The sequence below is a fragment of the Colobus angolensis genome, unplaced genomic scaffold (assembly GCF_000951035.1).
Source record: "Colobus angolensis palliatus isolate OR3802 unplaced genomic scaffold, Cang.pa_1.0 Scaffold71, whole genome shotgun sequence".
NCBI classification, from domain to species: Eukaryota; Metazoa; Chordata; class Mammalia; order Primates; family Cercopithecidae; genus Colobus; species Colobus angolensis.
Genome location: NW_012120821.1, coordinates 1,615,561 through 1,642,746, shown reverse-complemented (window position 1 = coordinate 1,642,746; position 27,186 = coordinate 1,615,561). Strand labels below are relative to the sequence as shown.

At 36.8% G+C, this 27,186-nt stretch overlaps 1 protein-coding gene across 1 annotated transcript in view; it reads left to right on the top strand.

The window, feature by feature from the left end:
* Positions 1 to 27,186, top strand: part of ATP10D (ATPase, class V, type 10D) — a 109,197-nt gene that overhangs the window by 34,565 nt on the left and 47,446 nt on the right. The window contains exons 6-10 of the mRNA XM_011927330.1: positions 9,350 to 9,456; positions 9,743 to 9,874; positions 10,274 to 10,401; positions 10,524 to 10,776; positions 20,491 to 20,729. Of these exons, the coding sequence (XP_011782720.1) occupies positions 9,350 to 9,456; positions 9,743 to 9,874; positions 10,274 to 10,401; positions 10,524 to 10,776; positions 20,491 to 20,729 (859 nt within the window). The remainder of the gene's footprint in view (positions 1 to 9,349; positions 9,457 to 9,742; positions 9,875 to 10,273; positions 10,402 to 10,523; positions 10,777 to 20,490; positions 20,730 to 27,186) is intronic.

The following is a 27,186-nucleotide window of genomic DNA, read 5'->3' as shown; positions in this document are numbered from 1 at the left end:
ATCAGAAAAATGGAATGCTTAAGTATAAGTCTGACAAAAATGTGAGCTACCTGTACACTGGACCACTAAACACTAGTGAAAAAAATTAAAGTGTTAATTAAATGGATATCAGTTTTCCCCCAGATTTATCTATAGTCAGTGAAATCCCAATTAAAATATCAGCAAGGTCTTTAAGAAATTGACAAGCTTATTTTAAAATTTAAGTGGAGATGCAAAATAACTAAAGGAATTTTGAAAAAACAAGAAAAAAGCTAGAAGGCTAAAACCACATGATCGCAAGACTTATCAGAAAGGTATAATAATCAAGCCAGTGTCATTTTGGCATAAAGATAGACCAACAGATCAATGGAAGAGATTGTAGAGTCTAGTAATAGACCAACACATTTATGGACAATTGGTTTTTAACAAAGGTGCAAAGACAAATAGATGGAGAAAGGTTATCTTTTAGACAAACAGTACTGCAACAATGAGGTATTTATATTTTCAAATGTGAACTCCAGTCCATACCTCTCACCATTTACAAAAATTAACTGAAAGTGAATCCTAGACTTAAATGTACATCTACAGTTATAAAAACTTTCAGAAAAAAAAACATGGTGGAACTCTTTTTACTGTGTATTATGCAAAGATTTCTTAGATACAACACCAAAATTACAATCCATTCAAGACAAAAATAAATAAAAGAACTCATGAAAATTTAAAATTTTGCTCCTCAAATGATACTATTTTCACAATGAAAAGACAAGTCACAGACAGGAAGAAAATATTTGCAATCCATGTATTTGATATAGGACTTCTATTCAGAATATATAAAGGCATATCAAAACTCAGTAATAAAACAAACAACTTTAAAAACCATATAAAAGACTTTGAACTGATGTATTTGACATATAAATGACAAATAATTTTGTGAAAAGATGCAGGTTAAACCACAGAGCTTTACTTGCTAAAATTAAAAAGATCAAGTGTACCAAGTGTTGGCAAGGATATAGAGGAACTTGAATACTCATATGCTGCTGGTGGGAATGTAAAATAGTGCAACCACTTTGGAAAACAATTTGGAAATTTCGGAAAAAGCTAAGCATATGCCCATTATATAGCATGGCCATCCCACTCTTAAACAGTTACCCAAGAAAAATGAAAATAGTTTTCCATTCTGTGACCTGTATACAATGTTCATAGCAGTTTTATTTGTAATAGCCAAAAACTGGCAGAAACCCAAATGTTCATCAACAGGTAAATGGATAAACAACTCAACAAAGTTGGTTAAAATTCTAGGAAAAGTAACAGTAAGATGGAAGGAAATGTAGAATATAATAGTAGCATGTTTTAATTTTTTTGTTTTTATATGTTCAATGGTACATGTGCAGATTTTTTACGTGGACATGTGCAATGGTGAGGTTTGGGCTTCTAGTGTACCCATCTCCCAAATGGTGACCATTGTTTCTAGAAGGTAATTTTTCAACCCTCATGCTCCTCCCACCCTCCTTTCTTTTGGCGCCCCCAGTGTCTATTATTTCCCTCCATATGTCCATGTATACCCATTTTTTAGCTCTCACTTATGAATGAGAACATGCAGTATTGATTTTCTGGTTTTGAGTTAGTTCACTTAGGACAATGGACTCAAGCTCCATTCATGTTGCTGCAAAAGACATGATTTCATTGTTTTTATATAGCTAAGCAGTAGTCCATGGTGTGTGTGTGTGTGTGTGTGTGTGTGTGTGTGTATCACATTGTCTTTAATCATCCATTGATGGACACTTAGGTTGATTTCATGACTTCACTGTTGTGAATAGCATGACAAGAAACATAAGTGTGGTTGTCTTCTTGATATAATGTTTTCTTTTCCTTTGGGTAGATACTCAGTAGTGGGATTGCTGGGACAAATGGTAGTTCTATTTTTAGTTCTTTGAGAGTTCTTCATACTGTTATCACAGGGGTTATACTAATTTACATACACACCAACAGTGTATAAGCATTCCTTTTTATCTGCATCCTTGCCAACATCTGTTATTTTTTGACTTTTTAGTAATAGTCATTCTGACTGGTGTGAGATGGTATCTGATTGTGGTTTTAATTGGCATTTCTCTGATGATTCATGATGTTGACCTTTTTTGTTTAATGCTTGTTGGCCTCTTGTATGTCTTCTTTTGAGAAATGTCTGTTGATGTCCTTTGTCTACTTTTTAATGAGGTTATTTGGTTCTTTTGTAGTTGTTGATTGGTTTGAGTTCCTTGTAGATTCTGAATATTAGTTCTTTGTTAGATGCATAGTTTGCAAATATTTTCTCCCATTCTGTAGGTTGTCTATTTACTCTCTTGATTGTTTCTTTTGCTATTTAGAAGATGTTTGTTTTAATTAAATATGATTTGTCTGTTTTTGTTTTGTTGCATTTGCTTTTGAAGTCTTAATCATAAATTCTTTGCTTAGGCCAATGTCCAAAGAGTTTTTTCTGGGTTTTCTTCTAAGATTTTCATAGTTTCAGGTCTTACATTTGAGTCTTTAATCCATCTTGAGTTAATTTTTGTAGGTGGTGAGAGGTAGGGATTTCATTTATTCTTCTACATATGTCTAGCCAGTTTTCCCAGTGCCATTTATTGAATGGGGTATCCTTTCCCCATTGCTTATTTTTGTCAACTTTGTCAAAGATCAGTTGGTTGTAGACATGTGGCTTCAATTCTGGGTGCTCTATTCTTTTCCACTGATCTATGGGTCTATGTTTTTGTAGCAGTACCATGCTGTTTTGGTTACTGTAGCCTTGTAGTATAGTTTGAAGTCAGGTCATGTGGTACCTCCAGCTTTATTTGTTTTCCATTCTGGATTGTTTTGGCTATTTGTACTTTTTTTGGTTCCATATGATTGTAGAATTTTTTTTCTAATTCTGTGAAAAATGACATTGGTATTTTGTAGGAGTTACATTGAATCTGTAGATTTCTTTGAGCAGTATGGACATTTTTAACAATATTGATTCTTCCAATCCATGAGCATGGGATGTTTTTTCATTTATTTGTGTCATCTGCAACTTCTTTAATCAGTGTTTTGTCCTTCTCCGTGTAGAGATCTTTCACCTCCTTGGTTAAATGTATTTCTAAGTATTTTATTTTGTGTGTGTGGTTACTATAAATGAGATTGAGTTCTTGATTTGGTTCTCAGCTTGAACGTTATTGGTGTATAGAAATGCTACTGATTTTTGTGTATTGATTTTGTGTTTTGAAACTTTACTAAAGTTGCTTATCAAGTGTAGGAATCTTTTGGGAGAATCTTTAGGGTTTTCTAGGTATAAGAACATGTTATCAGTGAACAAAGATGATTTGACTTCCTCTTTTCTAATTTGAATGCCTTTTGTTTTTTTCCCTCTTGCCTGATTGCTCTGGTTGGGACTCCCAGTACTATGTTGAATAGGAGTGGTGAGAGTAGGCCTCTTTGTCTTGTTCCAGTTATTAGGAGGAATGCTTTCAACTTTCCCCCTTTCATTATGATATTGGCTGTGAATTTGTCATACATGACTCTTGTTATTTTGAGGTATGTTCCTTTGACACCTAGTTTGTTGAGGATTTTTTATCAGAAAGGATATTGGTTTTTATTGAGTGTTTTTCCTACATCTATTGAAATGATTACATGGGTTTTTGTTGTTGTTGTTCTTTTTTTTTTTTTTTTTTGAGACAGAGTCTCATTCTATTGCCCAGGCTAGAGTGCAGTGGTGTGATCTCAGTTCACTGCAACCTCTGCCTCCTGGTTCAAGCAACTCTTGTACCTCAACCTCCTGAGTAGCTGGGATTATAGGCACCTGACACCATGCCTGGGTAATTTTTGTATTTTTAGTAGAGACAAGGTTTTGCCATGTTGACCAGGCTGGTCTCTAACTCCTGGCCTCAGGTGATCTGCCTGCCTTGGCCTCCTGAAGTGCTGGTATTACAGGCATGAGTCACTGCGCCCAGCCTAGTTTTTGTTTTAAATTCTGTTTATGTGGTGAATCACATTTATTGATTTGTATATGTTAAACTATCCATCTATCTCTGGAATAAAACCATGTGATCATGATGGATTATCTTTCTGATGTGCTGTTGGCTTTGGTTTGCTAATATTTTGTTGAGCATTTTTGCATCTGTGTTCATCAGGGATATTGGCCTGAAGCTTTCTTTTTTGTTGTTGTTGTGTCCTTGCCAGGTTTTTGTATCATGGTGATGCTAGCTTCATGGAATGAGTTAGGGAGCACCTAATCTGACTCCTCTGACTTGTTGGAATAGTTTCCATAAGATGGGTATCACCTATTTTTTTGCACTGCTGAGAAAATTTGACAATAAATCCATCTGACCCCGGGGTTTTTGTTGGTGGTGGTAGACCTTTTATCAATGATTCAATTTCACTACTTGTTATTGGTCTGTTCAGGATTCCATGGCATCTTTAAGTAGCACCAGATACAGACATCTGGTAGGGTAGGAACAGAGAGTGAGCCATGCAGTGGAAAGAGGGAAAGGCTTAGTCTTAGGAGATAATGCTGGAATTAAATCTTCAAGAACGAGAAGATGCCTGGCAAACAATAAAGTGAAAAGAATGGCTGGCATTTCAGGCTGAGGCAGCAACATAGGCAAGAGCACAGAGGCCTGAGACTACAGTGTATTTGTATTGTTCTATGTGGCTAAGTATGTCTGGAATGTAGGTGAGCAATAAGGCAGATCATGAAGAGGCCAGAGCCTGAAGGGCCTTGTGTATTTTGCTTAAAATGAAACATTTATCCTAAAGTTATTGGGATTAGTATTAGCAAAATCCTTTCATGGAAATTTTAGATGGTCTTCATGAAAAGCAGTTAGGCAGCTGCCCCTCTCTCATCAGAAACATGCTCATAAGCCATCTCTTAGGATGAATCCTTTTCAAGGATCATTTCCTCTAGCTGCTGACTCTGAATAAAGTTTCCTCTTGTAAATGTCAGATTGAGGGGCTGCCGTTTCTTCACCTGAGGTCAGATCTGTCTTAGGGTGCAGCCTATACAGCTATCCTCTTCCCGCAGCTGGGCACGCTGACTCCCTGAGGAGCTCAGACTTGCCCTTAGCAGGATGTATTTGGTTTAGGTGGTGGAGAGAACAGGAAGGAATTCTAGTCTGCACTCTGTGGTCTGCAGCATATAGCACTCTGCAAGGAATCTGGCCTAGTGCATGTAGTTAGTAGATTTTTTAAAAAAATGTATGAGAACACTGTTGCCACACAAATTTTGGTCCTGTGTCCCAATTCTGATAGTTTGTCTAGTGTCTGAGACTCCGACTCTTGCTACCTCAGAACTGTTTGCTCCTGTATAAACTTGACAAGTCATTCAAAATCCCTGGGACTGGAGCCGTGGCCTACTTTTGTCAGCCTCTCTTTTCATCCTTTGGATATGGTTCTTCTTAATAGACACATTTGAGCATCATTTGCTGTGCTAGGCACTGAGTCTTGTTCAGAGCACTTACCTAGTTCCAAGGCCCTACTAGCTTTCTGCCTATCCAAATTGTCACTTTTCCCCAGGTTTCTGGGCACCATGTTTCTCTGCCCTTTGATTCCCCTGTTTGTGATGGGCTTCTCCGATATCAGTTTGCTTTGAAATTTGCTGCTTTGTTTTCTGATTATCATGACTTGACTGCCGAAGTGTTCTCCCTTCTCGAATCCTCGGATTCTGCCTTCACTAGTGATTGGAGGGGCTTTTGTCTGTTCTGTTCATGTCCATCCTGAGAGCTGGCCTCAGCCATTGGCAGGGAAGCATTTACTAAGAGAATCAGCTTAGGTAGATACAGTGATTTTCTGTGGAATTCTTTTAATCCACTAAACTGGCTCCTTATTCTTTCCCTGCTTTGTGGCCTGTTTTCAAAAATTAAACACAAATTGAGATTCTCAAGCTACCTGTCTATATGACACCTTCTTTGATCTTCATGCTCTAAGCTAGAACTGACATCCTCCCTATTTGTGACTACACTGTATGCTGAAGATCAGATTGCTATCATACTATCATATTTTTACTACTCTTACATGTTTCTACCGGTATTACCTCCTCTTAGACCTCATTAGTCCAGACTGCATATGCTTGTTTTTCTATTTCTAGCATCTGGGTTGGAGTGCTGGGCACATAGCAGATAGATGTTTCATGGAAGCTGTATGTGACAGCCAGTGCTTCATACAAAATCCTGAAGGTTCCATACCGTAAGTGCCAATTATCAGACACATGTAAAATACAGGAAATTTTTGGAATTTGCAGTAAGTGCAATTAATATGGAAGCTGAACTCTTGTCTAATGGTCGTACCTCAAAGTGATTTAATGGTGAAAAATAAGGATTTCAGGGGAAAAAAATCTGAGGAACTTTGGAATTGATGATTTTATGTGTTAGATTATTTCCTATAAGGACTCTAGGGATAAGAAAAAAAATGCCACATTGCTGAGGACTGGCTGGTGCTTACTTGGGAATGCTATATGGAAATGTGAATGTTGGGACTTAATTTCCTCATCTGTAAAACGAAAAAGTTGAATTAGCTTAAACTCAAGGATGCATCTAGCTTTTACCATCTCTTCATACACAGGCCTGTGCATGTGCAGGAATATAAACATATACCTGTTAGAAGAAAGTGCTTTATAGCATATGGGAATGAAATGATAAATCTGTCTTTCTCTTTCTTTGTAGTTTGAAACCTTATTTGAATAATTTTTATTTTATTTTAATTGTAATTTCAGATAGCAAGGTTATATTAACAAATTTTATATATGTAAGGAACAAGCAGTAACTTGTAAATTGAAGTTTATTGCCAGAAAACAACCTAATTTTCATACTGAAATTAGGACATTTTCAAAATATGTGAAAACCATTACTTTTTGCTTGTTTATTTAAATATTCCAGTGATGTTGCTCTGTATTTTTGCCACTGTAGCAATTTAGTCAAGTAATTAGTTCAATAATTTTTAAATTATATGTTACAGAAATTTTCAAACATGAAAAAGTAGAAAGAAAAGTATAATGAACACCCATGTGGCGTCATTCAGCCTTAGCTATTTCAGTTTTACCATCTTTGTTTCAGCTGTGCTTCTACTTCCTTTCCTACCCCTCCACTGTGTCATTTCACTGTAAATACCTTACTATATACTTATAGCAGATAAGGACTTAAATGAGTCATAACCACAATACCATTATCACACCTAACAAAACTTAAGAACCATTCCATAATATCATCTAATACCAAGCTTTTGTTCAAATATATACAATTATCTGAAAAATGTTTTCTAATAGTCGTCTTTTTCTAACCAGGATCAAAACAAGGTCTATTCTTTGCATCTGATTGGTATGTCTCTACATTTCTTCTCCCAATAAATTGAGTCATTGAGCTTACAGAATTGATCACATTCTAGATTGAGGTGACTGCCCCCCTTGGATTGGGCTTCCCCTCCTTCCCCCTTTTGTTCCCCTACATCATTCATTTTTCTGAATAAACAAGTCATTTTGCCTGTAGAATTTACCATGTTTTAGATCTGGCCAACTGCATTCTTGTGGTGACGTTTAACATGTTTCTCTGGCCATCGTATTCTCTGTAAACCATCAAGGGACATTTAAAGAATCTGATGAAAGAAACAGTATCTCTCCCTGGAAAATATCAAGCATGTATACACACATACACACACACACACACACAAAATATTTCGTACAATTTCAAAGGCTTCACAGATCTCTGAAGCCACAGACTCCAGGTTGAAATGCCTAATAGAAGTTTGATTAAGCACCTGTAGGGCCATGACTTTCTTTCCCATAAATCATGAGGCCCATGATGTCTCCTTGTCCCATTGTAAGATTAGTGTTATCAGCCTTATCCTATTACTATTTTTTTTATTATTATACTTTAAGTTTTAGGGTACATGTGCACAACGTGCAGGCTTGTTACATATATATATATATATATATGTGCCTTGTTGGTGTGCTGTACCCATTCACTTGTCACTTACATTAGGTATATCTCCTAATGCTATCTCTCCCCCTCCCCCCACCTCACAACAGGCCCTGGTGTGTGATGTTCCCCTTCCTGTGTCCAAGTGTTCTCATTGTTCAATTCCCACCTATGAGTGAGAACTTGTAGTGTTTGGTTTTTTGTCCTTGTGATAGTTTGCTGAGAATGATGGTTTCCAGCTTCATCCATGTCCCTACAAAGGACACGAATTCATCCTTTTTTATGGCTGCATAGTATTCCATGGTGGCGATTCCTCAAGGATTTAGAACTAGAAATATCATTTGACCCAGCCATCCCATTACTGGGTATATACCCAAAGGATTATAAATCATGCTGCCATAAAGACACATGCATTCATATGTTTATTGCAGCACTATTTACAATAGCAAAGACTTGGAACCAACCCAAATGTCCATCAATGATAGACTGGATTAAGAAAATGTGGCACACATACACCATGGAATACTATGCAGCCATAAAAAAGGATAAGTTCTTATCCTATTATTATAAAATTCCCATCAGCCTTTTAACCATTGATTTTAGCAGCCACCGATTATCATTGCCTAGAATGATTCTTGATTTCATCCAAGTTGAAAATGTTAATTTTCTATCAGGATTTTTTCCCTCATCAATTACTAAGTTATCCTAAATACAGTTTGTATTACAAAAGCAGGATTCTTGCTTGGATTTTTTTTTTATTGTAATAGAAGTTGACAAACAATGACTACCATTGAAAATAATGATAGTTAGAAACTTGTTGCATCTTTTCCTAGACAAAGTAGTAACTGATTCACAATAGCAAAGACACAGAATCAACCTAAATCCTCATCAGCAGTTGAATGGATAAAGAAAATGTGGCCTATATACACACCATGGAATACTATGCAGCCATAAAAAGGAATGAGGTCATGCAGCAATGTGGATGAAGCTAAAGGCCGTTATCCTAAATGAACTAATGCTGGAACAGAAAAACAAATACGACATGTTCTCACTTATAAGTGGGAGCTAAACATTTAGTACATATAGACACAAAGATAAGAATAATAGACACCAGGGCCTAATTTAAGGTGGATGGTAAGAAGAGCGTGAGGTTCAAAAAACGACCTTTTACTCATGATGCTTATCACCTGGGTAATGAAATCTGTACACCAAAGCCCTGCAGCACACAATTTACCTATAAAGCTGCACATGTACCCCCGAACCTAAAAGTCTTAAAAAAAAAGTAACAAAAACAAAGCAAGTAACTGAAATAACCAAAGTAAATGGGCCAGAGATTTGAAACCTTTCCTGTGAAATGCCTTTTTACTCCAAGTCAAAAACATTCAAGGGCCATGAAATTTATTTTTATATCCCCACTTTTGCTATTTAAAAGTGAATTTATATGCTCTTTCTTATAGAGAACATTCCAACAAAGAACGCGTGGGTCTCAGTAAAGAAAATTTGTTGCTTAGAGGATGCACCATTAGAAACACAGAGGCTGTTGTGGGCATTGTGGTTTATGCAGGTCAGTTATGTTTCTAATTTTCATTGTCTACTCTGTGCTTTTCTACAAGTTAGCATTTTTCATTCACTCAAAAATGCAATCTGTTGAAGCGGAAAGGAAATTTTGTCTGATAAACTTAATTATTGGTCTCTGTTTTTCTGAGTGGATCACAAAAGAAGATTAAACTGACAAAATAGATCAAGTAACTGTGTTTTATTAAATTGTCTGCCAGAGAGATTTTTAAATATGGTATTTGCTTATTGGCTTTAATTTGTACATTTTCTATCATACTGCACGTCCTTCATAGGCCATGAAACCAAAGCAATGCTGAACAACAGTGGGCCGCGGTATAAGCGCAGCAAATTAGAAAGAAGAGCAAACACAGATGTCCTCTGGTGTGTCATGCTTCTGGTCATAATGTGCTTAACTGGCTCAGTGGGTAGGTAAAATTTGATTATTTGCTGACATCTTTTCAGCAAGATATTAAAGTATTTTATTTCAAAATCATATCTGTGAATGTTTGACTTTGGTAAGGTGGATTTTATTTGTCAGTAATGTTTTTACCTCATATCCTTGTCTCTTTCATCCTTTGTCCTGAAAAATATTAATGTTGACTCTATCCATTTACATTTTGCCATAGTACTGAAGAAACCTGGAGAGTGACTTAAAGAGAGAGAGAGGAGAATGTATAGCCTTTTGAATTTGAATTTTGTTTTCAAAAACAAACAACTGATGTTCAATCAAATGAATACTCTCATTCCTTCTCCTTTAGGATAAAGTTTTTTGTTTGCATGCTATATATTTAGCATCCTTTTGATGTCTGTGTATTTTTTGAAAGGTCATGGAATCTGGTTGAGCAGGTATGAAAAGATGCATTTTTTCAATAACCCCGAATCCGATAGACGTATCATATCACCACTGTTGGCAGGATTCTATATGTTTTGGACCATGATCATTTTGTTACAGGTAATTTTTTATTAAGCTTATGGTAGAATTTTAACATCTTTGCTGCTTATCCAGCTATGTTCAGTTTCACATCCTTTCTTTAACCTATGTTGACATTTTAAAACTTGTTTGGATCTTCTTAGGTCTTGATTCCCATTTCTCTCTACGTTTCCATCGAAATTGTGAAGCTTGGACAAATATATTTCATTCAAAGTGATGTGGATTTCTACAATGAGAAAACAGATTCTACTGTTCAATGCCGAGCCCTAAACATCGCCGAGGATCTGGGACAGATTCAGTACCTCTTTTCTGATAAGACAGGAACCCTCACTGAGAATAAGATGGTTTTTCGAAGATGTAGTGTGGCAGGATTTGATTATTGCCATAAAGAAAATGGTGAGTGTTGGATTTCTGTGAAAACCAACCTTAGTACTGGTCTTTTTTTGAAACCACTTAAGTGTTGCATGTCTGACAATTCTGACATAGAAGTGGTTGATTTAAGCATTGAGTACTTAATGCTTGCAGATGGGCTTTAAGCTTCACTGTTGTTCCTTCAAAAGCTAGTAGGTTAAAGTCTAGCAGTCTACTGCCATGGTTTCTTTAAAAGTGAAGTAAATTACTAGTGGAAGTAAAAGGTGGGAATTGGAGGGATGAAAATGGTATTGTACTATAAATACTCTTGAACAGCTAATGAAACTATGGGCCATTTCTTTGAAAAATATTTTGGAAATAATTCCAAAGGGATTACAGGCTCCTTGTAGCTTCATTGTTTGGCCCCTAGGTATCCATTGGTGCTTGATTAAGAATAACTAGTTTAAGCAAAATGAGCTGAACTTCTGACTCTAAAGAAATAAATTTGTAAATTCCAAGTTTCCTTTAAAGAGTTGAACTTTATTAATTTTGCAATTTATACAAGAAATATGTGCTTCTTTAAAGATAATTCGTAGAAGTGAAAAAAACAAATTAAAAGCCCCACTCTCCCAAGGTTAACCACCATTAACAATTTGGTGAATATGTAAGCAGTTATTTCTTTATGCATACTTCTCTATATGTGAACATATATTTACACATTTTCCCTTTTATGAGTTAGAACATGTAATAGTACTATTTTTGTAAATTGTTTATTTTATTCAACAATGTCTTATGAAATTTTTCCTAAGTCATTTCATAACTTAAAATTAAGAATATAGTTTTCTACTATATGTGGTCAAACTTAGTTTGCTATGCTTAATGATGATAGTTTGTTAATATAAAAGCACTTGTAGTTAACATCACTTATTCATTCACCAAACATTTTGTGAGCTCCCAGTATGTGGCATAAGTCCCCGATTGCATGTAATTTACATTTATGACACGAAGATAGATAAACGAGATTAAAATTATGATAAATAAAATTTGGCATGCATTATGCATCTTGGTACATATATATTTATTCAATTGTTTTTATAAGATACATTTTCCTCTAAAATATCATGCTAATTTACATTCCTACAACCCAGAAAAATAGTGCTTGTTTTTCACACACAGCCATAATGTAATGAAGTTACACTTTTTAATCTGCGTGATTTTTACAGAGAAGTTAGCACTTCATTGTCTTAATTTGTCTCTGCTTAGTAATGAGATTTTTAACTTTTTTTATGTTTTTTGGTCATTCTAATTTCCTTGGTAAGTTAATTGAATTCTTTCCCAATTTTTTAAATGAGGTTTCCTTGTTCTTGGTAGGCTGTGGGAGAGCTTTTATGTGAAGTCAGGGTTAATGTTCAGCTTGTATGCTTAGTCTAGATTGTTTGTAGTCAGTACCAATGTTCATTTGTGCACTCATTTAGAACAAGTTCTTAAATACTTTGGATATCAACCCTTATGTTATGTTATCCTTTTCTTCTGTATGTGACAAATATTTTTCTGGTTCATTATTTATCACTTATTAGTTTTCTATCACTACATAACAAATCATCACAAACCATGATGGCTTAAACCAATACAAATATGCTGTCTCACAGTATTTCTAAGTCAGAACTCTAAGTCAGGACTCTGAGTACCTCCTCTGCTCAGGGTCCCTCACCAGATTGAAATAGAGGTGTCTGCTGGGACTGTGATCTTATTGATGATCTTATGCTTAGCTCACTGATATTTCACAGAATTCAGTGTACTGAAGTTTTAGGACTGAGGTCCTTGCTTTCTTGCTGCTGTCATCCTGGTACTGTTCGCAGCTCCAAGAGATTACCTGCTGTTTCCTGCCACACAGCCTCACCACAGCAGAGCAGTTTGCTTCTTCAAGGCCAGCAACAGAATTTCTCATTTTGAATCTTTCTGACATCAGGGAAGTCCTGAATCCTTTTTAAAGGACTAACCTAATGAGATCATGTGCACCAAGGGTAGTCTTCTTTCAGATTACTCAAAGTCAGCTGATTAATTACATCTGCAAAATCCTTCCACTTTTGCCACATAGCATAATTTGATCATAGCATAGTCACAAGGTGTATCTACCATGGCGCACAGGACTCTTCAGGGCCATCTTAGAATTCTGCCTACCACAGTCTCTAAATTGTGCTTCCAGTGTCTCTTCTTATCAAAAGGTTTATATCTTTGTTATATAAATTTGTCAATTATTATGAATATTATGATTTCTGATGGTAGTGCTGAACTTAGACAACCCATCGTGCCTGGTATTATTAAAAATATACTATATTTTCTTCTAGGTACATGTACTTTTAAGTCAACTTTGGTAACCTGTGAGTGTAAGGGGTAAAATGTTAAGTGTTTATTATGTGATCACCATGCAAATACAAAATACAGCTAATCATATTGAATATGATGACACTCTGCATTATGTTTCATCTTATAGTAAAATTTAAAAGCCATCACTAACCTCCACCAAACAGAATAGATCATTGTTAGCATTTTAATGCACTTTTGGGGTCTTTTTTAACACATATATATGTTTTTTGTTTTTAAGATATGCATTTGCACGCACATGCACACTTATGTTTTTGTTTTTAAAACAGAAATGGCATCGCAGTGTGATTTTACTTTTATAATTTTTCTTAAGACTTCATCATTCATTATAATAAAATGGAACCACATTAATAATGCTATGCTAAACCTCTATAGTGCATTTGTGAGGTTAGTGTTTTCCTGAATTCTTTGACCATAGTTCCCCATTTTTAGGAACTGTCTTGCAGCAGCAATGTTTCATAAAATATACAGCGAGAAGCACTGCTGTGTGTTTTTTTTGTATTTGTAGCACAAAATTTTGTGTTCATAACATTTCAAAGAACTAATACTAACCCTCTTCCACTCTAGTCACTGAGCATACATATCCCTGCCCAAGGGAGTATTTTTCGTTTATGCCCCCTCACGCAGAAAAGATACCAAGTGACAGGGAATCAAATGCTATCCTGACTGAACTGTAATTGATAAGCTACCTGTTTGGGAACCAAAGTTCTAGAGGTACTAACTTTGCCTTTGACCACTTCTCTACCATAGACACACCCAGAGCTTCTGGTCTTTTTTATGCAATGGTTTAAAATTAAACACATGTGTACACACACACACACACACACACTAGTGGAGACCAGTTCTCTCTAGAAGTTAATTCTGAGACATATTTTCACTGAAGTGAAAACTATTTTAACCATGTATCTGTGTTTTAATGGCTAGTCCTTTAGGGTTTTCTGTAAAAGTGTTGCCTATGAGATAATTTGGGGAAGAATATTGCTGCTTGGAAACAACTTCTTACACGGGCAATTGCACTAAACACACCTGACAACACCATTGTATATTTTAAAACCTTCTAGTTTCAAAATGTGTTCCATGTAATGGCAGCATCAGCAACATCTGGGCATGTTTTTAAATTGCAGAAACTCAGACCCCTCTGCAGAGCTTCAATTAAATGCATTTTAATAATATCCCCAGGTGATTAACATGCATATTAAAATTTTAACAAGCCACTCCTTTAAAAGACTGCTTAAAGAGAATGACTTTCTTAAAAATAAACTTTTAAATTTAGGATAATTTTAGATTTACAGAAAAGTTACAAAGATATCCTGGAGGGTTCCAGCATGCCCTCATGCCGTTCCCCCTGTTGTTATCATCTTGCATTAGTCATATGATATATTTGTGATAAGTAGTGAACAAATGCTGATACATTATTATTAATCAAAACACATACTTTATTTGAACTTCCTTCTTTTTTACCTAATGTTCTTTCTCTGTCCTAGGATCCTAGCTAGGATACTGCATAACAGTCATCATTTCAGTTTCTCTAGATGACTGTTTCTCAGATTTTCTTTCCTTTTGATAAACTTAGCAGTTTTGAGTGGCATTATTCTGGGATTTTGTAGAATGTCTATCAATTTGGACTTGTTCAGAGTATGCCTTTATGATGTACAGTTTGTGAATCTGATTTACATGGAAAGAGTAGCATTGAACACTTTCCAAGAACAAGGATTTTGGAATCAGGCCTCTTAAGTCTGCATCCCATTCCCACTACCTACAACCTGTATCGCCCTGGACAACTATCTAATTTCTCTATGCCTCAATAAAAAGGATCGGTGACACTGTCAATCTCATTGGATGGTTAAGAGAATGAGAGAAGATAATTCATATAAAGAATTTAGAACAGCAAATGGCATAAAATGAGTTATCTATAAATATAGCTGTTGTTACTGTCATTGTGGTTTTAAATATTGTTGTTAAAATAAGAAACAGGCCTATCTTTTAAGGAGCTCATGGTCTGATGTGGGAGGCAGATATGTAAACATATATTATCATGTTCATTGTCATAAGATATGAAGTCAGTGTTCTTGTTCCATCTAGTTTTGATTTTCAGGCAGTCAGTATTGGAGGTGGATTTTGTACTGATTAAGGCTTGGGATGTTGAAGGCAGGATATTGGATGTTCTTACAATGCTGGAAATGTGTGGGGAATTAGTTTACAACAAAGGTTTATATATCAAGGATATATGGGTGATACAGTTGGAGAAGGTTTAGCTGAATGTGTTATTTGCAAGCAGGCAAAAGTTGGAAGGCTGGAAATGTTTGCAGATTTAGTTCATAGTGAAAGGGTTGACGGAGGATTGATGATACAGTTGAAGGAAGCTCTTCTGAATGCTGTTCACCCTCATTTCGGGCCCTTTGGAGAGCACATTGAAAGTATGATAAACTCTTTGTTTCATAGACTCATGCCCACTTCTTCCATATATCAAATTGATGCAAGTAACAGGCTATAGGAAGATTACTGGGTATTTGAAGAGGGGAATGGGAAGAAAAGACAGATTGGGGATTAAATAATGAAGAGAAATAAAGTAGACAATTTGGTACCTATCTCAGTACCTACCTTCAGACAAAGGAAAGAACAGACTTTGTAAGTTTTTTCTTATGAAGCAGAAGGTAAGAATTCCTGCCCTGCTTTGAGTCATTTATGTAACTATTTTAGAGTCTACTTTAAGATAAATATTAAGAAATGTTAAATACTAAAGAATATTAAAAGTCATAACGATTTGGATAAGTTTTATCAGTATTATAACAAATCTTTGTTTCTCCTACAATGTATTTTTTTAACCCAGAGTCTCACTCTCTGCTACCCAGGCTGGAGTGCAGTGGCATGACCTCAGCTCACTGAAGCCTCAACCTTCTGGGCTCAAGTGATCCTACCACCTCAGCCTCACAAGTAGCTGGGACTATGGGTATATGCCCCCACACGTGGCTAATTTTTGTATTTTTTGTAGAAGCAGGGTTTTGCCATGTTTCCCAGGGTAGTCTTGAACTCCTGGGCTCAAGCTATCTGCCCCCCTCAACCTCCCAAAGTGCTGGGACTACAGGTGTGAGCCACCATACTTGGCCTCACACCTAATTTTTATAAAATTCTTGCTGAGCCTGGAATTACAGCTCCAGTAGCTTTGTTTTCTGAATCACATTGCAACTTTACTGGTCTATTTCCTTTTTTGAGAAGGAATCGAGTCTCGCTCTTTAGCCCAGGTTGCAGTGAAGTGGCACAATCTTGGCTCACTGCAAACCCTGCCCCTTGGGTTTAAGCAACTCTCCTGCCTCAGCTTCCGAAGTAGCTGGGATTACAGGCACCTGCCACCATACCCAGCTAATTTTTTTGTATTTTTAGTAGAGATCGGGTTTCGCCATGTTGGCCAGGCTGGTCTCAAACTCCTGACTTCAGGTGATTCACCCACCTCGGCCTCCCAAAGTTCTGGGATTACAAGCCTGAGCCCCCGGCCCAGCCTATTTCCTTTTCATAGCTTCCAAAAATGATTAAAGGTTGAGTCAATTCATGTCTTCTTGATTCCACTTTTGTAATTGTACTGATTGAACAAGTTTTCCCTACAGTAATAGCTGAGCTACCTGGAACTATACTAACTATATAGTTGCATGATGACTGATTTCCCTAATGATAGCTAGAAGCTGCATGATCGTTAAATATAGCTTTCATGTTTATATGTGTTTTGAAGTACAGTATTACCCCCTTGTCTGTGGTTTTACTTTCCACGGTTTCAATTACCTTTGGTATAGTAAAACAAGATATTTTGAGAGAGAAAAAGAGAGACCACATTCACATAAGTTTTACTACAGTATATTGTTATAATTGTTCTATTTTATTATTAGTTATTGTTGTTAACCTTTTACTATGCCTAATTTATAAGTTAACATTTATCATAGGTATCTATGTATATGAATAAACATAGTATATTTAGGGTTCAATACTATCCATGGTTTCAGGCATCCACTGGGGGTCTTGGAACGTATTCCCTGTGAATAAGGGGAAACTTCTGTATTTTTAAAATATTTTAAAAGTGGTGTTATATCATCAATAAATTCCTTGAGCTACTCAAGGATTTATCAGTCTCAGCACTATTTGGGCTAGATTAATTTTTGTTGTTGGGGGCTGTCCTGAGCATTGTAAGATTTTTAGAAGTATTCTTGGCCTCCACCCACTGAATGCCAGCAGCACACTGCGCCCAGTTATAACAAGCAAAAGTGTCTACAGCCATTGCCAAACCCCCAGGGGAGAAATTCACCTTATGTGGAGAACCACTAAGTGAACCTATTATATACAAATCACTGCTGAGGAGCTATAATGTAGTGGGTAGTGTGCTGGCTTTGGAGGCAGAAGACCTAAATAGAATTTCCAGCTCCACCCACAACTAGCTGTTTAAAAATGGTTGAACTGCTTAATCTCTCTGGGTCTTAATCTCCTCAGCTGCAGAGGAGGCAGTGATAGTTTCTACCTGATGGCATTATTTTGAAGATAAAAAGGGAGTATATATACATATATATTACACACACACACACATATATATAATGACCAAGCCAGATGCATGAAAAAAGGAGGACCTCAAAAAATATTAACTTGCTACCCCACAACTTTCCCTTAATACTAGGGATATTTCATTCACATGTCTATTGATTCATTCATTTATTATTCATTTAATAAACTTTTATTTAAATGACAAAACATGGACTCATTGAAATTAAGCAGGGGATATTGGCCATGTGTTTAAAATTGGCCCTGTTAACATATATAGGTAGATTCAGAAGCAGTAAAGCGCGGGGCTGTGGAGTCTAGTAGAACTCATTTGAAGACTCATTTGTACCATTTTTGTGAGATGGAGCAAATTACTTAAGTTTATTTGTAAAATGCAGGTATTAATAGTATCTGCTGAGATATTATGATTAAACGAGGCAAGTGCCTGGTAAGCAAATGCCTGGTACATTCTGCACATGTAATCTCTAAATTCCCAATGAGTGGTATGAGTAAGAGCCAGTATAGTTACAGAGGTCTTTGTGGAGGAGCTGGCATTTGAACTAAACTTCTAAAGATGTTCAGGATTTATATAAATAGAAAGGACACAAATGAATATTCCAAGCAAAGGCATAGATGGAAATGGAAGAGATCAGAATCTTTGGAACACAATATGTAAACCAGTTTTTGAAGCTGGAAGGTCGGTCATACTGGGAAACATTCCCTGTTGTTTAGGCAGATTATATAATGAGACTTGCAGAGCTGGGAAAGATCTTAAAGTCACCGAATCCAAATCATTCATTCTGAAATGTTTCATTCTGGAAACAAAGGCCCAGAAACAGCAAGTGATTTGCTGAAAGCCACTTAGTCTTTGGAAGAGTTGGTACTGGAACCTAGGATCACCACATAGACCCTTAGCCTCTCCTTGCCTTTAAAGAATACAGACAAAAACTATTATAAAAAAAAATAGAACGTGCAAACATTCTTTACTTCATAGAATAACTTACCCGAAGCCATACTTTATTCCGTAGCTAGAGTTAGGCTGAATAGAGATGACCAGCAATCCAACAAGCACGTATTTATTGATGGTCTGTATTCCAGACACTGGATACAATGCTGACCAATTCAGACAAGGCCCCTGCTCTCATGGAGTTTCTATTAGAGAAAATATTCACAAATATATTAATTTTTTAAATCAAGAAAAAGAATAGTGATAAGTGCTTGGCAGAATATTAAAATAAGGTGGTATAACATAAAATGATTGGATAGCCACTTTGAACTAGAGGGTCAGGCAAGGCCTCTCTAAGTGGGACATGGGGCTTAGATCTGAATGACATAGCCTTGAAATTCCATAGGAAAGGCTTCCAGTCAGAGGGAATATGTAGTAAAGAAGCCCTCAGGCTTATTACTTTTCAAAGTGAGCTTATTACTTTTCAAAGTAAAGAAAGAAGGCCAGTGAGTCTGGATTTTAGTGGGCATGTGGAAAGAGAAGCAAAGTTAGATAGGTCAGCAGGACTCTGATCATCTTGAGTTATTTAAGCCAGGATAGGGAGTCCAGATTTTATTCTCAGTTAACTGTAAAGCTACTGGAGTGTTTTATGCAGGAAGTGATCTGATCTGCTTTATCTTTTAGGAAGATCACTGTAGCTACTATTTGAAAAATGGATTGCAGAGGGGCAAGGAGACCAGTTATGAGACTATTGCACTGGTCCAGTTGAGAGATGATGGTGGCTTGGACTAAGGTAATGGATATGGAGAGAAGTAGAGTTATTTGAGATATTTTTTGGATGTATGGAGGACAGATGTTAGTGATACTCTGAAAATAAGAAAGAAGATAGGAAATTAGGAGGATTCTAGATTTCTGGCTTAAGTAACTGCGTAAGTCATTAAGTTTCATTTACAAAGATAGTACCTATCAACTGCTGCTTTGACATCTGAGATTATCATATTGGCAAAACAGACAGAATTCTCTGACCTTTTGGAGGTTGTATTCTACTAGATGATTCAAAAAATAAAATAAATAAGATATATATGTGTAGATGGTGGTAGGTCTTGGCGTAGAATCTATTATAAATTGTGTGATCAGATCTGGGAAGTCTTCACTTCCCAGTGAGGTCATTTCAAAGATGGGACCAGATGAGATCACCAAGGAAGATGCAGGTAGAGAAGGGAAGGCACTTCTGCAGCTCTCCAGTATCTGAGGGCTGAAAAGAAGAGACAGCAGGAGAAACTAAGAAGAAACAGTTATTAAAGTGGGAGGAAAATCAGGTAAGTGTGATGTTAGAGAAACCAAAAGAGACATTTCAAGAAGCAAAGAATGGTCAAGTCTGTTGGATATTACTAAGGGTTCACATAAGATAAGGATGGATGTGATCATTGGATTTGACAACATGGAGCTCACTGGTGACCATGAAAAGAGCAATGTCAGTGGAGAGATGGGGACAGAAAGCCATGAAATTACTTAAAGAGAGATTGGTGTCAATAAAAAAGGGAAGAATTGTAAGGGTAAAGTCATTGAGTTCAGAGAGGTGAGATTCAGATGACAAGTGGAGAAGTTGGTGTCTGAAACATAGAGAGATGATTTGTTCACAGTAGGAGGAGGAAAGGCCGAGAGTATGAGTACCGATGCAGATAAGTAGGTAGATTTGATGATGGAAAAAGAAGGGAATTTTGATCTGATTGCTTCTCAGTGAGGTATAAGGTAAGTTCATTGACCAAGGATATGGGAGGTAGGCCTTAGCAGCCAGATTTGAAAGCGGGGGAGATGGTGTGAAATAGCTGCTTAAGCAACTGCCTGATATATTCAACTTACAAGTGGTTCTTCTCAGATGTTGACTTAATGTGCTTTTTATCCCACAGCCAAGAGGTTGGAGTCCTATCAGGAAGCTGTCTCTGAAGATGAAGATTTTACAGACACACTCAGTGGTTCCCTCAGCAATATGGCAAAACCGAGAGCCCCCAGCTGCAGGACAGTTCATAATGGGCTGTTGGGAAATAAGCCCTCAAATCGTCTTGCTGGGAGCTCTTTTGCTCTAGGAAGTAGAGAAGGAGCCAGTGAAGTGCCTCATTCCAGACAGGCTGCTTTCAGTAGCCCCATTGTAAGTGTGAATGCATGACTAGAATCTTGCACAGCCACAGTGTATGATGAAAGAACAGCCTTGTAATTATGATAGAGTTAAACTCTGTTGTCTTTTCTACCTTAGAAGAGACTACATGAGCTGCAAGATCACCACACATAATTAGAAGTATAAACAAACAATATCACACTAGCCTACTTTGAAAAAATAATTCAATGTTGAGAGGTAGTATACCATTTCTGAAAAAAATAGAGTATTTCTGGTCAGGGCTGATTATGTGTGACCCTGAAGAAGGCTGCCTTGGTTTAAGAATCATGGCTCACTCTCAGAGCCAGCAAAGCTTACAAGAGTTATCTTATAGTCAGATAAGCATGTGTAATTTATAGGAACATTCATAGGCCATGTGGTACATCGAAAACCTTTTTATTGCTCTGTAATCTCCCAAATCCCACCAGACTTGTGGTTTTTCCCTCTTCCTAGCCTCCAGAAGGTCATTTTTTAACATATCAATTTCAGAGTTCAACAGAATGTGTTCATGAGTTCCAGTGGAAAGTGTCAGGAACTGTCTAGTCACATCCATTAACAAATCCATTTTACTCCAGAAAAACTAGAGGACCATGTAGCCAATGGGAAAAAGAGGGAAAGGTGCTGTGAGAAAAAAAATTTAGAAATCAACCTTTTGCTATATTTAAAATTACCTGTATAAAAGTTCAATTTCCTTCTCTGCCTTTTACATTTTATTAAGTCTTACGTTTTACCAAGATGAGGATTTCCCAGCCATCAGACTGATAATATATTCAAAATAAGTGACATAACAAGAATAAATCAACTTTGAGTAAGCTTTGTGTTTCTACATTGAATTTATTGTATGTTTTTCATAGTTGAGACATGATATGAGTAGACCCCAGGGGTCTCATTTGTACTGGGAAGGCCTTGAGCTTCCCAGGATCCTGGCTCTTCTCAAATTGTCAGCAAATGCATAACTACAGCAACTGGAGTGATCATTTCAGTCCATGTCCTTTCTGTGGCACTAACATAAAAACTATTATATTATATCTTAGCCATATGTCAAGTGATTCCAAGACTTAATATTTCTCCAACTTGTAAAATGGAAGAAGAAAGGAATATACACAGTTCATTCTGTATACTTATTATAAGACCATATCAGAAATATATTTTTCTTCTATTTTTCTATCGATATGTTTTCTTCTATTATATCTTTTTATCTATCCTTGTATTGAACTTTTTCATTTTCCATCCACCTGAAAGTAAGAACATGTTGGCTGTTGTTTAGACAGAAGCAGCACAGTTTGGTAATAAGATGGGTCTGTGCCACACCTTATTGGTTTCTTGATCAAACTTCACCCTATTCATGGAACAAATGATTGATCATTTCTTAGTTTAAAGTCTTTGTCCCTTTATAGATAAATTTACCCTGTCTAAAATATATTCTGTCTTCATATACTACCTCCATCCACCAAATCTGGTGAAATATTTATTTCTTTAAGAACTAAATTAAATATCACTTTTTTTCTGAAGACTTCTCAGATTCTCTTCTTTCAGCGTCTGAGCTCTGTTTACACCGTCCCTCCATCCCTTCATCCACGTGGCATTGGTCTTATTTCTGCCTCTGGCAATCCACCATTAACTCCCTGAGAGAAGGATTTATCCATCTTGAATCAACATCTAGCACAATGGCTGGCATGTCCGTTCTCAATAAAGTATTTTTAAAGGTTGTTGAAGGAAGCTACTTACCAGGCTGTCTTTTCATCTGTGCCATTTTCTTTTCATTTGCCTTATACTCCAGTGTCATTCCTGATTATATGGATGTGTTTCTGTTATTGTTGTCCTTGTTGTATTTGTGTTTTGCAAAACCATACCCCTAATATATAGAATAAGTAGGTCATGGTCTTCCTCAGTGTATAAGATTATTTCTCAATCTTGATCTAAGCAAGTTGATTTTATCCTTTTGAAGACTAAAGATTATTTTGAGAAACTACATAATCTTTTATCAGAAAAATGAGTATCTGTAAATATGTCATATAAAATTCTAAAAGCCCATCTGTGGAGCCCAGGTTAAGAACACCAGCTTGAGGACATTCTGAGAGTTGTGATGTCTAAAAGTGGAAGGTTGTAAGATGGCATCCTTCAAAGGAGGCGAGTTGTGAGCCAGCAAGTGAGGATGCCAGGCAGGGTACTGATGAAGATGTACCAGCCTTTAGGCATTAGAATGTCACTGAGGCCCATGAGTCCTGGGTTCATAGTACCTGTTTTAGAAATAGGAACCTTTACTTTGTATACCAGTGTGTTTATGCGTCTTTAATTTTCTGGAGTTTTTCATTCAACAAGGATACTGTTTATTCTACATGAAGTGCTCTTCTCTTAGATCTTTGTATAGCTGTCTCCTTTCTGTCATTGAGCCTTAGTTCAAATACCTCCTCAGTGAAGCCTTCTCTGACACCCAGTTCCAAGTACATTCCATCTCTCCCTTGTCTCTCTCTGTCTCAATATAAAGGCATCTTATTTATTTGCTGTTGGATAGTTTTGGATCTACTCTCTCCCCCAGGTAGAATGTGAGTTCCATGTAAGCCAGGATCCTGTCTGTTCTATGCACACCTCTTACCTTCAGGGGTGCCTGGCACCACAGATTAGCAATAAATATTTATGAGATAATGAATTTATTAATGAATTAATGGAAGGCATGGCATAATACTGGACATGGCATAATACTGGACATAATACTGGACATGGCATAATGCTGGAATAAGACATGACCTCAGCCTTCAGTTTTGTTCTAGCTAGAGAAGATAGATATATAAACAAATAATTATAAACCTGCAGTAAAGATGTAGTCATAGTAGTTAATCCAAAGTATAGTAAGTATATCCAAAGTAAAGTAAAGTAAGTATAGTAAGGTCACAAAGAAGGGAGTGATCAGCTCTAAGGAAGTGAAGAAGAATCAAGAAAGGCTGCCTGAAAGAGCTACAACTTGAGTTAGGATTAAACTAACGAGTAGAGAGAGAATCACAGATTGGAAAAAGAAGGAAAGGCATTTGGAGCTTACAGCATGTGGTACATGCAGACATTCAGAACCACAGGGCCATGGGAGAATGTGGTGTGCAGGAGGAATTGTTAGCATGTGGTTATTGACCTTTGTCTCTTTTTTTTTTTCAGGACTGTGTTGTTTAGGAATCAGTGGGGAGGGAGTGGTGGCAATAGAAGATATTTGTGCCCACTCTTAAGCCAAAGTTGCAATGGTGGAGTGGTGAACCCTTAAAATGTGTAGAGTGGCATCTGGCAATGAAATGAAGAACCTTGGGTACAGGTGGAACTAGGGAAGAGTGAAGAACAGTATTAGAGCTCCTTGGTCAACTTTATGCCCCATCCTTTGTCCATTACTAAACCGTGGGTTTTTAAAGTTTTGCATAAACAATTATAGTGGGCTGCTGCTTCTCTCTGTTTTAAAACAAATTTAACATTTAAATTATATGAAAGCCATTCAAAAGATTCAACAAACACTATTAGAGGGCAAAGGGAGTTTGGGCTAGTTTTTGCTTGTTAATTTGAATTTAAATAGAGGAGAGAGAGAGAAAAAAAAAGAAAGGAGTAAACCTGAATGTGAAATCTACAACTTAGTAGGAAGGCATAATAGGAATTATAAGGGTAAATCTAAAATTTGAGATAGGCAGATACCATACAAGATTAGGACAAAGAGACTAGACTCTCACCAGGAAACCAAATAAGGCTTTGTTTACATTATGGGAAGCTGTCTACATCATGCTCTGTAATCTGCGCTCTCATTTGAAGTAAAAATTTTCTTGAATTTTAAAAAAATACCTACTTAAGCCCAGTGGGCGGTAATATGTGTTTATTTTCCAAAGAAGAACATCATTTTCATCTGGTTGTTTCTCCCTCTCTTTCCTTATGGGATATGAGGTTAGCAAATTATAGTAACATGTGACAATACACTTTTATTGCTTACCCATGTGTCAGGTACTGAGTTAGGAATCCAAAGATCAATAAGATACAGTCCTTACTTTAATGGGCCTTCCAAATTCTCTGGGGAGAGAGTCCATACATATGTAAGGAATTATTTAAAGTAAGATTGTTTGAGCCTGGTTCTGAAGTTAACAGGCATCCAGAGAAGGCAGAAACCATCCATCACCGACAAAAGAGCAAAAGTTAATAATGTAATCTTGGGTCTCAATAAGGAAGATTTTGATCTTGAGAGAACTAGCTACAGATACAGTCAAGCAGATAAGAATTGCATGTGGTGACTCTCTATCTTCACCTTAATTGGTGACTAACTTCTTAGTCACTAGAAATTAACTTAATTTAGTGGGACCAACTAAAGTAGAAGAATGAGCCATGCCTGAAGCTTCCTTGTATGTAGACCTTTCCTTAAATCTTCTGGGCTCTTTTATGTATATTGTTTTATGGTGCTTTTCAAGGTCTTCTATGGTCCTGACTTTCTAGATTTTTCCCACTTTATTTTGACAATACTTCTCAGCACAATTTTGCTGACCAGAGCCACACAACCCCACTTTCACACACTGTTCCCACTCACCTCCAGCTTGGGCCAACTTCAGTATTACTTCTGTTCTCATGGCCACGGCACAGCCTTTCAGTCACGCAGTCATTGGATTCCCTGAATGGCATATTACGTTGACTACATAAATAGTGTCTTAGTCCATTCAGGCTGCCAGAACAAAATACCATAAACTGGGTAGCTTATAAACAACAGAAATTTATTTTTCACAGATCTGGAGGCTGGAAAGTCCAAGTTCAAGGAGCCAGCAGATTTGGGGTCTGGTGAGGGCCTGCTTCCTGTTTCATAAAAACAGCACCTTCTTTTACTGTGTCTTCATATGGTGGACAAACTCCCTTGGACCTGTTTTACAAGGACTTTAATCCCATTTATGAAGTCACTGCCTTCATAACCTAAACACCCCAAAGGGCTGCACTTCCTAATACCATCACCTTGCGGGTTAGGATTTCAGCATACAAATTTTGGGGAGACCCAAACATTCAGACCATAGTAAATAGCATTTGTCACAAATGCAGAAGTTGCAAACCTTTCATCAATGTTAGATTGACGTTGGAATGCAAGATAATCCTTATGTTCTGAACCAATTATTAGTTAAATAATTGCTGAGATCATTGATACAATAAAATCACTATTAGCTTCTGTAGTCTCTGACTCAGTCTCAAATGTCTTCTATAAAAGAAGTCTCTAAAAAATAGAATTTGAAAAGCCTGTACATACTAGCCTCTTCTTGGAGATTCCTAATACCCATTAAACTCTCTGAGAAATGCTGGAATTAAAAAACTTGTTTAAACATTTCTTAAACTTATTTCAGTATAGAACTCTTTGTTAATTTTTTGCTTATTCCATGTTAACATTCAGAGAAGGATGCCATTGGAAATATTGCCCTGACCTGTGGAATCTCGTAAGCACTAAACGACAACATAATCATAGGCCTTGGTAAAATACCATGCAACAAATTTCCCAGGCATCTCTTCACTGACCAAATAAATAAGTCTCTCCAACTTTACCACTTTCTTCTACTGACTTTGGAAAGGGGGTCCTTAAGGCCAGAGTTGTTCCCTGAGTAACTGAGGGTCTAGCACTAGCGCCAGCTCAGAGTTATTATATATGTGAGACTCATGAGAAAACGTGATCAACTTATTAATTAACAGCCATCAGATCGTGAATGGCTACGAACTCCATCAAACTGAACAAGATTCAAATTTTGCTAAGTCAAATAGCACAAGCCAGTAGAATTAATGAATTTAGTTAGAAAGTTAGCAATGCTTTTTGGCAGCAGTTAACTTGGTGAGTCTGGAAGCCAGGTGAGACTGCTAACCTGTCTGAAGGTGAGTGTGTCATTTGAGAAAGAAGGAAGGAAAAGGAACATTAAATTACTTAGGTTACTGTTATACTGGTCTCATCTTAGTCATTATCTCATTTACTTTGTACAGCCACCTGGGAGGTAAGTGTCATTTTTACCATTAGACAGAAGAGGAAAAGGAGGTTAAGTAAGCTGCCCAAGACCTCTAGTTAGCATGCAGTGGGGCTAAGACCTGAACGTAAACCCATATGTTTTCCATCCTATGCTCTCTTCTTATTAAACCTATGCTAACTCTCACCAAACTTTTAAGCATAAATATAAGCCATAATCTTCTGAGTCCATGTCATACATCCTTATATTTTACTCTTTTCTCTAAATCTCCTCTCCTGGCTTTCCTGCAGTCAGTGTGCTTTGCGAGCCAGCTACCTCTAGGACTGTTAGAATACAATGGTGCTTTTGTACAACCTTGATTCTGAGCACATGGTTCCTCCTTTGACTCAGCTGAAAAATTTCTAAAGCAGTTAACTGCATGTTACTGGATTATACTTAGATTTCTACTACAACATTATTTTGTCAAAACTAGTACTCTCACATAAGTGTGAGAAGCACTGTGTCAAACAAAATGG